Below are 15,950 nucleotides of genomic sequence, written 5' to 3'. Positions count from 1 at the left end.
TGCGCACCACTACAAAGACTGGGCGCAATGTTAAATTCAGCTATGCAGAGAATGTGGCATTGGTGCAGGAGCTGATGAAACATCATTGTCATCTGTTTGGGTATGATGCTGCCAAGGTACCTTCACGCAGGAAGAGTGTTCTGTGGGGGAAGGTAGTAGCGGCAGTTAATAGTGAGGGTGTGGTGAGGAGGACCGAGGACACGTGTCGTAAGCGATTCTACGATATCAAGCGCCGTGTCAAGGCGAAGATGGCCAAGGAGGCAAAGTCTGCCAGGCAAACAGGGGGTGGCCATCCCTTCAGAGCATCATATCGCGATTGGGAGAAGCCTGTGCGGTCCCTTATTCCGCCTGAAGTGGTTGGTGCGACTCATGTCCGGGATTCGGATCGTCCAAGGCAGGATGGTGAGTTTGTGGTTCAATATTTATATTATTTTAACATATTTGCTTTGTCCTTAGTTGTGTGAAATGCATTGTAGCTGATTCTGTTTGTAAGTGGCTTAAATATTGTAATGTGTTGGTGATGTTTTTTTTAACATAAATAGTTATGTTATTTCCCATTGTTTTGTGAAGTTAGCAGTTGGCCTGTCCCTTTTGCAGCATTATTTTTTTTAAAAAATTTTAAATGTAATTTTTTTTTCCATTTAAATGAAATGTGACTCATGTGTTTTCATGAATGTTTAATCCATTTTTTATTTTTTTTGGTTAATGTATGTTGTTGTGGATAGGGCTTTGTGTGGAAGATGTGATTTTTGCCGCCTAAAAATTTTATACTTTTAAAATTTAAATAATATATTTGTTTATTGTGAGTTATTTGTGGCTACAATTTTTATGTTTCTAACAGACTAATATTCTTGTTGTTTAAAAGTTCCACGGTTGGTTTTGTAGTTGCATAATATCGTTAATTATGCATCTTAGGGCAGCCATGTCCAAAATGCGGCCCACCACCTGTTGTGAAACTACATATCCCAGCATGCCCTGACACAGCTTTAGCATTCTCTGACAACAAAACTGGGTCAGGGCATGCTGGGATATGTAGTTTCACAACAGCTGGAGGGCTGCATTTTGGACAGGCCTGCCTTAGGGTATGGATTGTTTGTTGTAATTGGTTCATGATTAAAGTAAACACACCTAATGAACTCAGCCATAAAAGCATAAGCCAAGTTTAGTGTAATAGTCTTAATGTTCTTCATATGTCCACATCACAATAATGTTTTGGAGTAAATATGTATTCACAATTTACTGAACATAAGGTCAAAATTCATATTTCAACAGTACGAAAGAGAGCCAGCACAGCCAGGTCACAAACCACACAGGCAAGAGATGCGGATGCTGGCGATGCAGGTAAGAATGTTGTGGGTACACATATTCTTTAACACCTAGGGCTCTATTCAAGAAGCAGTGTAAAAAGTGGAGCAGTGAGTCAGTGGAGAAGTTGGCCATGGCAACCAATCAGTGGCTCAGTATAATCTTAAAGTATGCAAATTATAAATGTAACGTTAATGCTGATTGGTTGCCATGGACAACTTCTCCACTGGCTCACTTCTCCACACTTTTCACTTCTTTATGAATAGGCCCCATATAAATACAGAATTATAATGTTTTTATTTCATAGGAACTTCATCATCGCACCGCACTCCACTAAGACGACATTCGCAGGGGTCTGGCAGTCTCCAGAAGATGGGTAGTAAGAGACGCCGTCTTGAGTCCGTACCTACACCCGCATCCTCGCCACCACAACGGCGCATCTCAACTGTGTTGCCTCAGCCACCCAATGCCATTTTGGCCAGTCCACAAACCGATGAGCCTCAATCCCCTCAGCTGTCTGGTGAGTAAACCTTATTTCTAAAAATTCAATGCATTTTACACAGTGTTTACCAAATTTAAACAAAAGCACACACTCATCCTTGTAGTAAGCAACACCAGCAAACACATGTGGGTAACGTTACTATGATGGAACTTCTATTTAAGATGTGATGTTGCCCATACCAACCAATCCTATTCTCCGTAACATTAATACAGCACCTTCTCCAATATACTCCCTGCAATGTTATTTGTTGCTATGGACAACATCCCATCTTAAAAACAAATTCAATGTTATTAATTTGACCCCATGGTAAGCATTCTTTCGTGGTACACATCTCAAATTAACAATATGCGCTACATAGGTGTTGCCACTCATGCCAAACATATTTGTAAGTATATGTTTTTTCACTATAATTGAAAATGTTTACTGGTAAAGACTGACATCCTTTAACAATGTATGAGTGCATTGTTGTACACATTTAATGTATTCTGTTTTTTGGTCAAAAGGAAGCTTTAAACAGAATATGTAAAGTGTGTAATGTAGCATTTTTACAGTTCAACGTGTTTGACCATTACGTTAAGCTCATAGCCCAACATTTACCTTAAAGATTGTTGTAATGAGTAGGGAACCAAAGAAGTGACATTTTGAAAATATAATGCCCAATATCATAAGTTTAGGCCACACTCTATTTATATTTTTCAACATGCATATTAAGAAGTAATGCATGTTGTCATAAAGCACAATAAAAGCAGAAGCCCAACAGTAACTAAATTGTGACTGTCTTCAACCCCATACAGATCCAGACGTCATGCCCCAGGATACCCAGCAGGAAACTGACTTGCAGCAAACTTACACACTACACCTGCAAGCAGTTGATCCTAACCAGCCACCCACGCCGGCTGACATTACTCCCCCACCCCAAACAACCCCCACCCAACAAGTGAGCCCAACACCACCCCAGCCACAAATGGGACAAGACTTTTGGTCCAGTTGGACCACACAACAGGCCCAACATTATGCCTGTCTGCAAAACCACAGCCAATACCTTGCCAGTCTGCCACATCATCTACCGAGACTGAGTAGAAACTCAGGCAGACTGATTGTTCAACTTGGCAGAGTGGCCAATAGCATGGAACAAATGAGAGCAGACAACAGCCAAATGATAGGAAGCTTTCAACGCATCATGGATGAACAAAACCGCCAGCAACAAGTCCTCATACAACTAATCCAGAACAATCAGATGATCACAGAAAGTATGTCCAGAATAGTTGCCAACAACACAGCAGCAACAACACAACTGACAGCAAGCATCAACAACTTGAGCCAAAACATCAATTTGTTGGCAGCACAGCAACAAGGCTCAAGCTCAGGGACAACCACACCTAGCCAGACCCCAATTTCCTCTCCAGTTAGGCGATCAAGCAGAACACGGCCCAATGTGCCAACAGAATCCTCTGCTGCCACCAAAAAAAGCACACGAAAATGAGCAAGCAAAAAAACAAAAAATAAAGTATTGTCACATATCACTCACGATTCTAGATTTGTGCCCAACACAATTATAGTGTTTAAGATAATAAAGAATTCAAATGCTATATGTGTAATGTTTACTTTGCTATAACCTGACAGTGTAATCTAAAAATGTTATTGAGTAATTGTAAACAACATGGCTAATATCAAACAAAAACGCTTCACAAACATAATTCATACATACATATATTTTATGTTTTGGGTTAGCCAATGTTGAGTTACATAAATTAAGAGTTACCTGTAAAATGACGCAAAATCAGTTACCGCCTTACCTGCCTCCCTACATCTGTACTCACACTGTGGAAAGATGTTTCTATCTCCTCTACTTGCTGACTGTTTACTTCATGTGTGCAATCTATGGCACCCAGCACATTGGGCATGCCTGCAAGCTCATAGAAAGATACCCTGACTGCATGCCACTACGACTCCTGGGTAGGGAAGCAGAAAGAGGCATCTATGTGTGGATACAAAGCATCCCAAACCTGAGTGGACATTTCAAAATATAATGTGAGTGTCATGAAGTGTTTAAAATACAATACTGTGTTAGAGTACATAACAGAAGCACAACTTAGACATAGAGGAGTATGTATGTGTTAACTTATCTGATTTTAAAATTTAGAAAAGGTGGCCTGTGAGATAGCAATTACATCGCCAGTCACAGCGTGAAAGCTGCCAGTAGCCATAAAGTGCAACACAGGCAGGAGCTTGTCCAGGCCTGAGACAGAGCGAGAGCATGCTGTCTCAGGGTCTAAGTCCAGTTTGACAAGGTCATACATATGGGAAATTATGTTTGTATGTAGCCAGAACATCTGTATGAGGTGGTCAACGGCCAATGTGTTAAAGTTTAAACGCCCCCTAAAAAAACTAGCCCTGCGCAGCCTCCGCGGAACATGGACAACCTGCTGACCATGGTCAGTTTCGTGGCCCTGGTTTATTGTAGCCTGCTGGAGCACTCTCAGGTATCCCACAGGCAAAAATAAAATAAAAACTACACACGGCAGCAGTTATTTCAGAGTGAGAGATGTAAAAAAATGTGCTTGTTTCCCTTTTAAAGGGCCCAAAATGAAGGTGTGATTAATGTAGAATTGTAAACACATGTAAACACGCTTCTCAAAAGCAGGTCTATTTTTTTCCTGCCTTTTTTTACGATTCATTTTTTTTCACGGCCGCCAATGCACTTTCACGGTAGAGATTTAAAATACGAATGCATAGTAAATTACCGAGTTGTATACCTAAACAGCTGCGTTTGACCGATGGTGTATTCATTCGTATTTTTTAACTTTGACTTAAAAAAAAAATACGAATGCCCTCAACACTGCCGAGGTTTGAGTTTAGTAAATTCTCGAGATGACACTTTGAAGAAAAAACACAAAATCGGTCAAAATCAGGAGCTTAGTAAATATACCCCCTAGTTTTAGTTCTTATGTATTAGGAATGTCCAGAGATCAGTAAATTCCCTAAAAGTGGCTACACGTGACATCTTGTCCCTATTCCAAAATGTACCGGGATTTCAGCACAACTCTTTAACACTTAGCAGTTTATTTGTGGAAGCCATTACAGCAGATGTTTTGCCAAAGGCAATAACTACAATTTCCTCATCTGAGAAAACTGGCCACATCTTCATGAATTGCATACCAACCAGCAGAAGACAAAACAGCTGAATTTCCTGATTACACCCTTGCTGTAATTGCTTCAGTGGATTATCTTATTTTCCAATAAACTTTCTGTCTAGAGATGCAGAACACGAAACACTGTGAGGGAAAGACATGTTCTACTTCTAAGTGCACATAGAGCATGGATTACTCAAGGCAACATGCACTGATTAATACAGGCTGGTGTATGAAAGTAAGTGGTTTGTGCAGCTTATGTTTCTTCCTACTAAGTGATTTACTGGCTTATCATGTAGATAAATGTGTTAAAAAACACAATGAATAATTTTTTATTTAAATTGAGAAAATACTTCCAGACCTCAGGGGCCAATGCAGGATTTCTGGAGGAAAGGCGAGGGATGGGGGACGGTTCTAAATGCATTACATTAGTGGGAGTGTGTCCAGCCCAACAACTGTTAGAAGTGAAGTGCGCTACTGTGCAGTCTCCAATAGAGAGACCTCATTTCCTAACAAAGATGGCCGCTAATAGGGTATCTGCGCATGCACAACGCTATCTTGTCACTGTGTAAGAGCAACATGTTGGAGGACGGACATCCTTCCCTTAGCTCCTGACCCCAGCGTGTTTACCTGCTTGTGATCACTGTTCCAGATCCCTGCACAGCTACCTTGTATAAAGAAGACAGTCACCGGCTGGTGAATAGCCTACACCCCTGCTCCGCTCCAGGCTCCTCTCTTTCTGTCATCCAAGCAGTGAGAACAGCTGCACAATCATATGAGCCAATAAAGCATAAAGCCTGGTTAATTTGCTGGACTGGTTATTGCTTACATTAGAACATATCCTGAGTGGTACGGACAGGGCTTAAAGTGGTCTTGGAGAGGTGGGGGAACTCACCTCACCTGCAATGCCACAGAAAGGGTGTGGCCTCACAAGGAAGGGGCGTGGCCACACAAAAGTACCACCAATTCAAAATAATGCTTCACAGTAGCACAATCTTATTCACATTGCCCGCCCCACATACTAGTGCCCTTTACACACAATGCCCACAATTTTCAGAGTCCCCCCTTTTACACAGTACGGCAGACAGCGTCCCCTTTTACACAGTACGACAGGTAGAGCCCCTTCCAGGGGCAAACGCAGGATTTTATGAGGGGGTTATATATATATATATATATATATACATATACACACACACACACACACACACACACACACAGTCTTGAAAGTGCAAAAACAGACAAAAAGAGTGACATGGCAAGAGAGGGTGAGAGAGACATGGAGATAGAGACATTGCAAGAGAGAGAGAGAGACATGGCAAAAGAGAGAGATGAAGAGGAGACATGGCAAAATAGAGTGACATGGAGAGAGAGAGAGAGAGGAACATGGAGAGAGAGAGAATATCAGCAGCAGAAAGACTGGGCACCCAGAGCTGTGAATTGTGGCAGCAGTTACCTGGAGGTCTTCATGAGGAGGGAGAGTTGACTCTCCTACCAGACGCCCAGGCAGGGGCAAACGCAGGATTTTCTTGGGGGGGGTTCCGTTCACGTATGCATGTACATATGTTGTGATATATATATATATATATATATATATATATATATAGATATATACACATACACACACACACACACATACATACACTTCTGTACATATACATACATACTTACACACAGCATACATACATTCATGGCGTACTTTCAAAAACATATATACAATACATAACTACTCGGATCAAACATACACACTGCAGACACACACACGGAGCATACATGCATGCATACACACAAAGCATGAATACATATACACACAGAGCATACATACACACAGCATATACACATACACACATAGCATGCATACACACACACACAGCACATACACACACACAGGATACATACACACGGCACATGATACACACATAGGATACATACACAGCACATGATACACACACAGGATACATGCACACAGCACATGATACACACACAGGATACATACACACAGACACATGATACACATACAGGATACATGAACACAGCACATGATACACACATAGGATACATGCACACAGCACATGATACACACATAGGATACATGAACACAGCACATGATACACACATAGGATACATGCACACAGCACATGATACACACATAGGATACATGCACACAGCACATGATACACACATAGGATACATGCACACAGCACATGATACACACGTAGCTTATGAACACATAGCACCCCCCCCTCTTCCTTCCAAACACCAGGGCAGTGGGTTCCTCACCCGGCCAACTAAGCCCCCCCCCCCCCCCACACTTAAAACAAATACCTGTGCTCAACTGCAGTACAGTTCACTGCAAACATTTCCGTCCTGCCTCACCCGGCCGGCCAGCTCTGTCACATGGGAGGTCTGCCTGGGAGGAGCTGCAACTTTCTCTGCAGCTACTGTTGCTCCCCGTACATTCAGCCAGCCTGCCTCCGTCCTCTCCTCAGTTAGTGGAGGCAGCTGCACAGTCTATTTGCGGGGGGGCGGGGGGGGGGGGGATCGGGCGTTACAGCCCGCGGCTCAGTCACACTCCGGCGGCTGTGGCTGCGGCAGAGGGGGGGAGTGAGGGCACTTTGAACCTGGCGCCGGCTGAGCGCCATTCACGGCTCCTGGACCGTCAGCTAATGAGAAGCTGCCACTTGGCAGCTTTTCATTGGCTGGCGGTCTGCGAGCCGTGATTGGCTCACGCCAGATTTTGAAAAAGCCTCATCTACTTCTAATTGGTGCTGCAGCCGGTCCGCGAGCCGTGATTGGCTGGCGGCCGCTGCCACCTTTATAATGGAACAGGGACATGATGCTGTGGCCGGGCGGAGGCGGAACTGGTTCCACCTGCAATTAGAGGTGACGGAACGCAGTTCCGTCCCGTTCCGGCCCACTTTAACCACTGGGTACGGAACTCTGCTGGATGTCTTTCTATGAAAGGGCGGCAACTGATTGACAAAAATGCGAGTGCGCAGAACTGCCTGCCTTGAGGGAGTGTTATCAGCATGTAACAAAGGCTCTGAGTCAACAGTACTGGGAATAGAAGCCTTCTTCGGACAGATATGTAGCACCTACCATGGGACTTGTACAAGTGCCAATATTAATGATGGTTGAAACAGCTGTCATAACTACAATGGGCGGCATGGGTTTCCATGTGCTGATGCCCTATGGATTCTCACACTAGAATAAGATAGTGAATCAGGCTTCCATGGCTGCCTGCAGCTACAGCCACTTTGCCTGCACCTCAGTATCAGCTCCTAATTCATTAGATGCGGCAGTAGGACCAGCCTCCTTGAGCTCTCCAAGTCTCCTGCTGTGCGGAGTATTGGAATGGGTCTCTGGGAGTTGCAGAAGAACTTAGCACATGCACTGGGCATACATGTACACACTGGTCTCCTTATACACTGGATTCTCCATATAATACATATTTCCTATTTAACACTATAGATGGCCTAAATCACTTATTCTCAAACCTAGTGGGGCAGTTTATGGGCAACTGGTACCCCCACCCCTTCTGCATTTGCCTATGGACTTCCTGGCCACTGTTCCCTCTGAGTTTTGCAGTATGGAAGTGATACTGTAACAAAGTGAATAAAAATCCTTTGTGCAGGGTTGCACTGAACATCAGAATCTCAGTGCAACAATGCAGGGTGAAGCCTTTGTTAATTGAAATTTTCAACACTTTAATTTCCAGACTGTTATTCATATATTTTCTCTGATAGATATCATCTGTTAGCACTGCACATACGCATACACATTTATGGGGAAAGGAGGGAGGGGAGGCATGCCCAGCCTACCAGGGAGGCATCAGAAGAACTTCTGATCAGACTCTATAGGCACAATGAGTATATAGTGTTAGCTAACGGACACAAGCTAATGTTTTCAGAGCTTATTGATCAGGATCATAATGCTGTAGCCAGGGGCATATCTACCCATTGGCCAGGATAGCACTCTCAAGGGGTGCTGCCAGGAGCTCACGTTTATTTTGATTGAGTAAAATAAAGATCAAGTAAATCTTGGGTGTGATAAGTATTATTGTGTGGACATAATTTGTAAAGGGCACTTCTATTGTGGGCATATTGTGTAAGGGGCACTACAATTGTGTGGCATAATGTGTATGGGCACTACTGCTATATGGCCTAATGTGTAAGGGGCACTACTACGGTATGGGTATAAAGTGTATGGGACACTGCTACTCTGTGGCATAATGTATAAGGGGCTCTACTACTGTGTGGCATAATGTGTAATGGACACTACTTATGTGTGTTCATAATATGTAAGTGTGCTACTACTGTGGACTTAATGTATAAGGGGCACTACTACTGTGGGCTTAATGTGTAAGGGACACTACTACTGTGGATTTAATGTATAAGGGGCACTACTACAGTGCGGATAATCAGTAAGCGGCACTAGTACTGTGCATAATGTGTAAAAGGAACTACTACTGTGTGTGCATAATGTGTAAAGGGTGCTATTACTGAGTGGCATAATGTGTAAGGGCGCTGCTACTGTGGGCATAATGTGTTAGTGGCACTACTACTTTGTGGCATAATGTGCAAGGGGCACTACTGTGTGGCATAATGTGTATAAGGGGTACTACTATGTAGCGTAACATTAATAAGGGGCTGTAGTGTTTGACGTAACATGTGTAAGTGTTACTACTGTGTGGCATAACATGAGTAAGGGACTATAACGTGTGGTGTAATGTGAATATAGGGACTACATACCCTCCAATATGACCCATTCCATTAGGTACAAAATGCTCTGTTCCTGGACTTTCTTACTAGTGGCAGTTACAGTGGCGGGCTGCAGCACAGTCCGAAATTCAAATAGGGGAGCCACACCAACTGCCAGTGAGTCCCGGCAGCGATGTTTGCCAGTGTTTGGGGCAGCAGTTGGTGTGTCTCCCCTATTTGAATTTTGGACTGTGCTGCAACCCAACCTCTGGAGCCGCCACTGGAAGAAAGTCCAGGAACAGAACATTTTGTACCTAATGGAATGGGTCACGTTGGAGGGTATGGGACTACTGTGTGGTGTAATGTAAATAAGGAACACTACTATGCGGGGTAATGTGAGTATGGAGCTCTTCTGTGTGGCATAATTTGTATGTTGGGCACTATTGTGTGGTCCCACTCCTTCCCTACAAGAACACACCCCTTTTTTGGTACACACACATTTCTATTTCAAATGCTGGGGAGGGGGCGGCACCAACCCTTACGTTGCCAGGGGCGCTCAGACACCTAGATCAGGGGTGTCAAACTTACGGGCCACATGCAACCCCCTCTGCTTCCTTTTGTGGCCCACATGCAGCGGTCAGGCAGGGTTCCTTTTGCGGCCCAACTACCTTCTCCGGCGGCGCCGCCGGTATCTTAAATCAGGCGCCGGAATGTTAGCCAATCAGGAGCTGCCGGTCCACGAGCTCTGATTGGCTCACGAACTGGCGTCTGACTTAAGGTACCCGTGCCGCCACCGGAGACTGGACTGAGGAGCAGGAGAGGCATGCACTGCATTCTCCTGCCCTCACACTCAGCCAGGCAGGATGTCCCTGATAGCAGGCAGCAGCGGCAGTGAGCACATTGGAGGCATATGTTTTCTGGCACAGTGTGGACATACAGTATGTTTCTGGCACAGTGGCTAGATGAACCCCTGGCTGTACCCACAGAGAACTAAGTCGATGACTGTTATGTACTAAACCAGGTGACATCCATAAGAATTCCCTACTACTCATAAATAGCGGAAAAAATTGTGCAGTTATTTTTAAAACAGATTATTTTGAACTGCAACTTCAGAAATTTAAAAACAACAAGAGAACCATATATTCTCTATCTCTGCTGTTTTCAGTTAGACTACAAGGATCCACTTGTATATGTATACTGTATGTCATAGAGCTAAGCATTTAACAATATATTTTATTAAATTTCTATAAATATAAATATAAGGCTGGACCATAATAGCTAGCCGTCCTTTATGCATACTTGCTGTCTTTCAGGTCCAAATGGCAATTCAGAGGGCGCAACGATGTGATTAGTGTCACCATGGCCCTGTTTCCTGAGAATTGTCTCATCACTATGCAGGACAATAATGACACTATTTATACTTGATATGACACCAGGGTGCCTCTTCCACTCGCATAATGCCATGAGTTCGGGACCGGGGGCCAGCACAGTGTGATAGTGATCCCTGCTCCAATTCTGCAGAGGGCTTCCTGCTCTCCTGGGAGACAAGGGGAACTGTACAATATTTGAGTCTCCTAGGCAAGTATGTCTTTTTTCCAAGGATATGTACAGGGTTTAAAGACACATCCCCTGAAAATGTTCTCCATTGTAATATTCCCAGTTTTCAATATTGACCAACTACAGAATACAAGTCCCCTCAATCAGCATGCTGAACACAGTTCTCTCCGCATTTTTAAATCCTCTGGGCTATTAAGTTATTATTTATTGAGGAGAGTGTTATGATAAAATTTAATAAATATCTTTATGATTATTTATAATGCCCAAAGATCTACCAATACAGTATTGTAACAACTTAGATCAGATGCAACCGCTCAACAGCCCTGGAAGCTATTTTAAAATGTTCTCATCTATGTTACAGTACTGGATAGGACAAACATAATTGCCATCTGATCACAGACATTTATTTCATCCTGTGTATCTGTATATGCCTCATGCATGTTTAAGATATTGTGCTCAAAATTCTAGATTACTATGCAAGAGTAGTAAAGAATAAAATCTATATTCAAATCACAGAGGTGTTTTGAAACAATAACAGACATACAGGATGCAGCATTGTTATACACTTGTATATAGAGACCTAAATAAATCATCAGGGGAAGAGGACATTGTATCTGGCTTTATTTCTCATATGCATTCCTACTTGCTTTGAATTAACTTTAGAATCAGCCAATTTGTGCCATTGGGCAACAAGGCCATAAAGGCACAATTTGCAGCAAATTAAGGGGTCTATTTTCTAAGCCTTGGATGGAGATAAAGTGGATGGAGATAAAGTACCAGCCAATCAGCTCCTAACTTACATGTTACAGACTTTGGGGCAGATGTATTAACCTGGAGAAGGCATAAGGAAGGGATAAACCAGTGATATGTGCAAGGTGATAAAGGCACCAGCCAATCAGATCCTAACTGTTAATTTACATATTGGAGCTGATTGGCTGGTGCCTTTATCACCTTGCACATATCACTGGTTTATCACTTCCTTATGCCTTTTCCAGGTTAATACATCTGCCCCTGTGTTTGAAAAAAAAGCAGCTAGGAGCTAGTTGCATACCCTCCAACATGACCCGCCCCACTAGGTACAAAATGCTCTGTTTCTGGACTTCCCTCTTCATTTATTATTGCAATCACCTGTGAAGAAACAGCTTTCTTATCATTTAACTAGTTCAACACAGGAGATAGAAATCATAAATTAAGAGGGAAGTCCAGGAACAGAGCATTTTGTACCTAGTGGGGCGGGTCATGTTGGAGGATCTGTAGTTGGTTGAGACTTTATCTCCACGCACTTTATCTCCATCCAAGGCTTAGTAAATAGACTCCTAAGTCCACAGACCACCCACTTTACTATAGAAGCGTGTGAGATCCAACTGGCAGTTCTCCTCTCGCAGAAGAACACTATGTTAGGGGCTTTTAGTTCATCACACAGCCTAGTGCTGTGGAGGGAATGTGTGAAGGGAAAGACCAATCAGACCCCTCAAAAAGTTTTTAACGTTATTTTAAAGTGGCAAACTTAGATGTGTATATATTTAAAGCAATGCATAGGTACGATGTCCTGGTAGTTGTTCCAGATGCAATTACAAACACAAATATTACAGTTCTTTTAACACAATATAGAAGATAATGTAGTCAACCATACATACTTAATGTGATCTGGAGTTTCTGATGATCTGAATTACGGACCCTCAAATTTAAAGATACTGTAACATGGAATTTACCTTTGATTAGTTTCACCCCATATCCACAGACTCTCATGAGAAGTCCTGTCAAGCTCAATGACCGTCGTAACCCATATTTATGGCTTGTGCAATGGCATACAGTAATGGCACTTGAGCAAATTCATCCTAACTCTTTTCAACAATGTACAGAATTTTCTCAGACACTTAAAGACAATTGCTTTAGTAGTGGACACATTTTGTATGCACATCATTTTTTGTATGTTCTCACAAATATTAGAAGACTATGACATGTCAGCCAACATGAGACTGTATAACAGGCTTCTGTGATATTGTTTAGCAAATTTAAGCTAAGGCCTTTGTGAAATGGCCCCACTTCTCATCAGATGCTCTCACGAGAACTACTGCAATGCATGGCAAACTCTACCACTCTAATTGTCCTTGATGATGTCATAATAATAGTTTTTATCTGCAAACCTCAGCAAGACCCCCACTTAAAAATAGATTTTCTATTACATTTAGAAATCTCTGGGGACTCTATATCTTCCTTATAAATCTTCATGATCTCTAAGAATCTCATTCTCCTTTTTCAGTTGTTTAACTTCCCCCTCATTCATTTCCTTTCTAGGACAGCTGTCAAAAGTGACCCTAATAGGTCAAGATAATATCTGACAAAGTTGTTGCATAGTCTTATTTGTTAGGGCTTCTGAAATTGCTCTGAACACATTGACCTAAGGATGACTTTTGAGATATGAGACATCTACAACCCACCCCCACCCCTCCCTCAAATTCTCCATTATCTACCCCAGTATCAACAACCAGTTTCTCTTGGTGATGCTGCTGCAGACTCCACAGTGCCAGACTGCAGTACTTTCACAAGTCTAGAAAGTGATGGCACTATTTGTCTTGGGATTTCAAGTGTCAGACGCACATAAGAAATACCATGCTCCATCAACATTTTTGGCACCCTTGGCTCATTTACATGTTCTTCCTGAAGAGTCATGCTTTTCTTCATGCCTGCGCAGAATCCAAGAGGAAAAGAGGCACCACAAATAATATTTATTAGCATTTTCCATTTCAAGAAATACTGGGATATTCAATTTGGCCCGAAGAGACATCGGGAGTAACAACCCCCGATGTTTCTTCGGGTGCTGCAGTCGGACTATTTGATTAGCTCGGCCGATAAAACATACTGTTACACCCGTAAACACACAGGTTCAGTGAAACCTGTGTGTTTTCGGATGAAATGGCCCCATTTTCGGGTGAAAACGGGGCTGTTATCGGGGATTTTGCTTTGCCTGCAGGAGGCAGGTGAAACAAATTCCCTGATAAGCCAAGGCATGCACCAGCTTATCGGGGCTAATTAGATAGTAGAGATGTGCACCGGAAATTTTTCGGGTTTTGTGTTTTAGTTTTGGGTTTGGTTCCGTGGCCGTGTTTTGGGTTCGAACGCGTTTTGGCAAAACCTCACCGAATTTTTTTTGTCGGATTCGGGTGTGTTTTGGATTCGGGTGTTTTTTTCAAAAACCCTAAAAAACAGCTTAAATCATTGAATTTGGGGGTCATTTTGATCCCAAAGTATTATTAACCTCAATAACCATAATTTCCACTCATTTTCAGTCTATTCTGAACACCTCACACCTCACAATATTATTTTTAGTCCTAAAATTTGCACCGAGGTCGCTGGATGACTAAGCTCAGCGACCCAAGTGGCCGACACAAACACCTGGCCCATCTAGGAGTGGCACTGCAGTGTCACGCAGGATGGCCCTTCCAAAAAACCCCCCCCAAACAGCACATGACGCAAAGAAAAAAAGAGGCGCAATGAGGTAGCTGTGTGAGTAAGCTAAGCGACCCTAGTGGCCGACACAAACACCTGGCCCATCTAGGAGTGGCACTGCAGTGTCAGGCCGGATGGCCCTTCCAAAAAATACTCCCCAAACAGCACATGACGCAAAGAAGAAAAAAAAGAGGCGCAATGAGGTAGCTGTGTGACTAAGATAAGTGACCCTAGTGGCCGACACAAACACCTGGCCCATCTAGGAGTGTCACTGCAGTGTCACGCAGGATGGCCCTTCCAAAAAATACTCCCCAAACAGCACATGACGCAAAGAAAAATGAAAGAAAAAAGAGGTGCAAGATGGAATTGTCCCTGGGCCCTCCCACCCAACCTTATGTTGTATAAACAGGACATGCACACTTTAACCAACCCATCATTTCAGTGACAGGGTCTGCCACACGACTGTGACTGAAATGACGGGTTGGTTTGGACCCCACCAAAAAAGAAGCAATTAATCTCTCCTTGCACAAACTGGCTCTACAGAGGCAAGATGTCCACCTCATCATCATCATCCTCCGATTCATCACCGTGTACATCCCCCTCCTCACAGATTATCAATTCGTCCCCACTGGAATCCACCATCACAGCTCCCTGTGTACTTTGTGGAGGCAATTGCTGCTGGTGAATGTCTCCACGGAGGAATTGATTATAATTCATTTTAATGAACATCATCTTCTCCACATTTTCTGGAAGTAACCTCGTACGCCGATTGCTGACAAGGTGAGCGGCGGCACTAAACACTCTTTCGGAGTACACACTTGTGGGAGGGCAACTTAGGTAGAATAAAGCCAGTTTGTGCAAGGGCCTCCAAATTGCCTCTTTTTCCTGCCAGTATACGTACGGACTGTCTGACGTGCCTACTTGGATGCGGTCACTCATATAATCCTCCACCATTCTTTCAATGGTGAGAGAATCATATGCAGTGACAGTAGACGACATGTCCGTAATCGTTGGCAGGTCCTTCAGTCCGGACCAGATGTCAGCATCAGCAGTCGCTCCAGACTGCCCTGCATCACCGCCAGCGGGTGGGCTCGGAATTCTGAGCCTTTTCCTCGCACCCCCAGTTGCGGGAGAATGTGAAGGAGGAGATGTTGACAGGTCGCGTTCCGCTTGACTTGACAATTTTCTCACCAGCAGTTCTTTGAACCCCTGCAGACTTGTGTCTGCCGGAAAGAGAGATACAACGTAGGTTTTAAATCTAGGATCGAGCACGGTGGCCAAAATGTAGTGCTCTGATTTCAACAGATT

At 43.4% G+C, this 15,950-nt stretch overlaps 1 protein-coding gene and 1 long non-coding RNA gene across 2 annotated transcripts in view; both read left to right on the top strand.

Moving 5' to 3' along the window:
* Window positions 1-11,793, top strand: part of LOC134935117 (uncharacterized) — a 32,334-nt gene extending 20,541 nt beyond the window's left edge. Inside the window, exon 2 of the long non-coding RNA XR_010179912.1 lies at window positions 10,949-11,793. This is a non-coding gene — a long non-coding RNA (uncharacterized LOC134935117). The remainder of the gene's footprint in view (window positions 1-10,948) is intronic.
* LOC134935116 (uncharacterized) lies at window positions 1,617-3,350 on the top strand. Its single transcript, XM_063930387.1, has 2 exons — window positions 1,617-1,825; window positions 2,602-3,350. Exons 1-2 carry the CDS (start codon window positions 1,678-1,680, stop codon window positions 3,288-3,290), a joined length of 837 nt encoding a protein of 278 aa, XP_063786457.1. The 5' UTR covers window positions 1,617-1,677; the 3' UTR covers window positions 3,291-3,350.
* Window positions 11,794-15,950: the final 4,157 nt, after the last annotated feature.

Source organism: Pseudophryne corroboree, chromosome 6 (genome assembly GCF_028390025.1).
Source record: "Pseudophryne corroboree isolate aPseCor3 chromosome 6, aPseCor3.hap2, whole genome shotgun sequence".
Taxonomy (NCBI): domain Eukaryota; kingdom Metazoa; phylum Chordata; class Amphibia; order Anura; family Myobatrachidae; genus Pseudophryne; species Pseudophryne corroboree.
The sequence above is the reverse complement of the archived record's forward strand: the minus strand, read 5'-3'. Positions and strand labels throughout refer to the sequence as shown.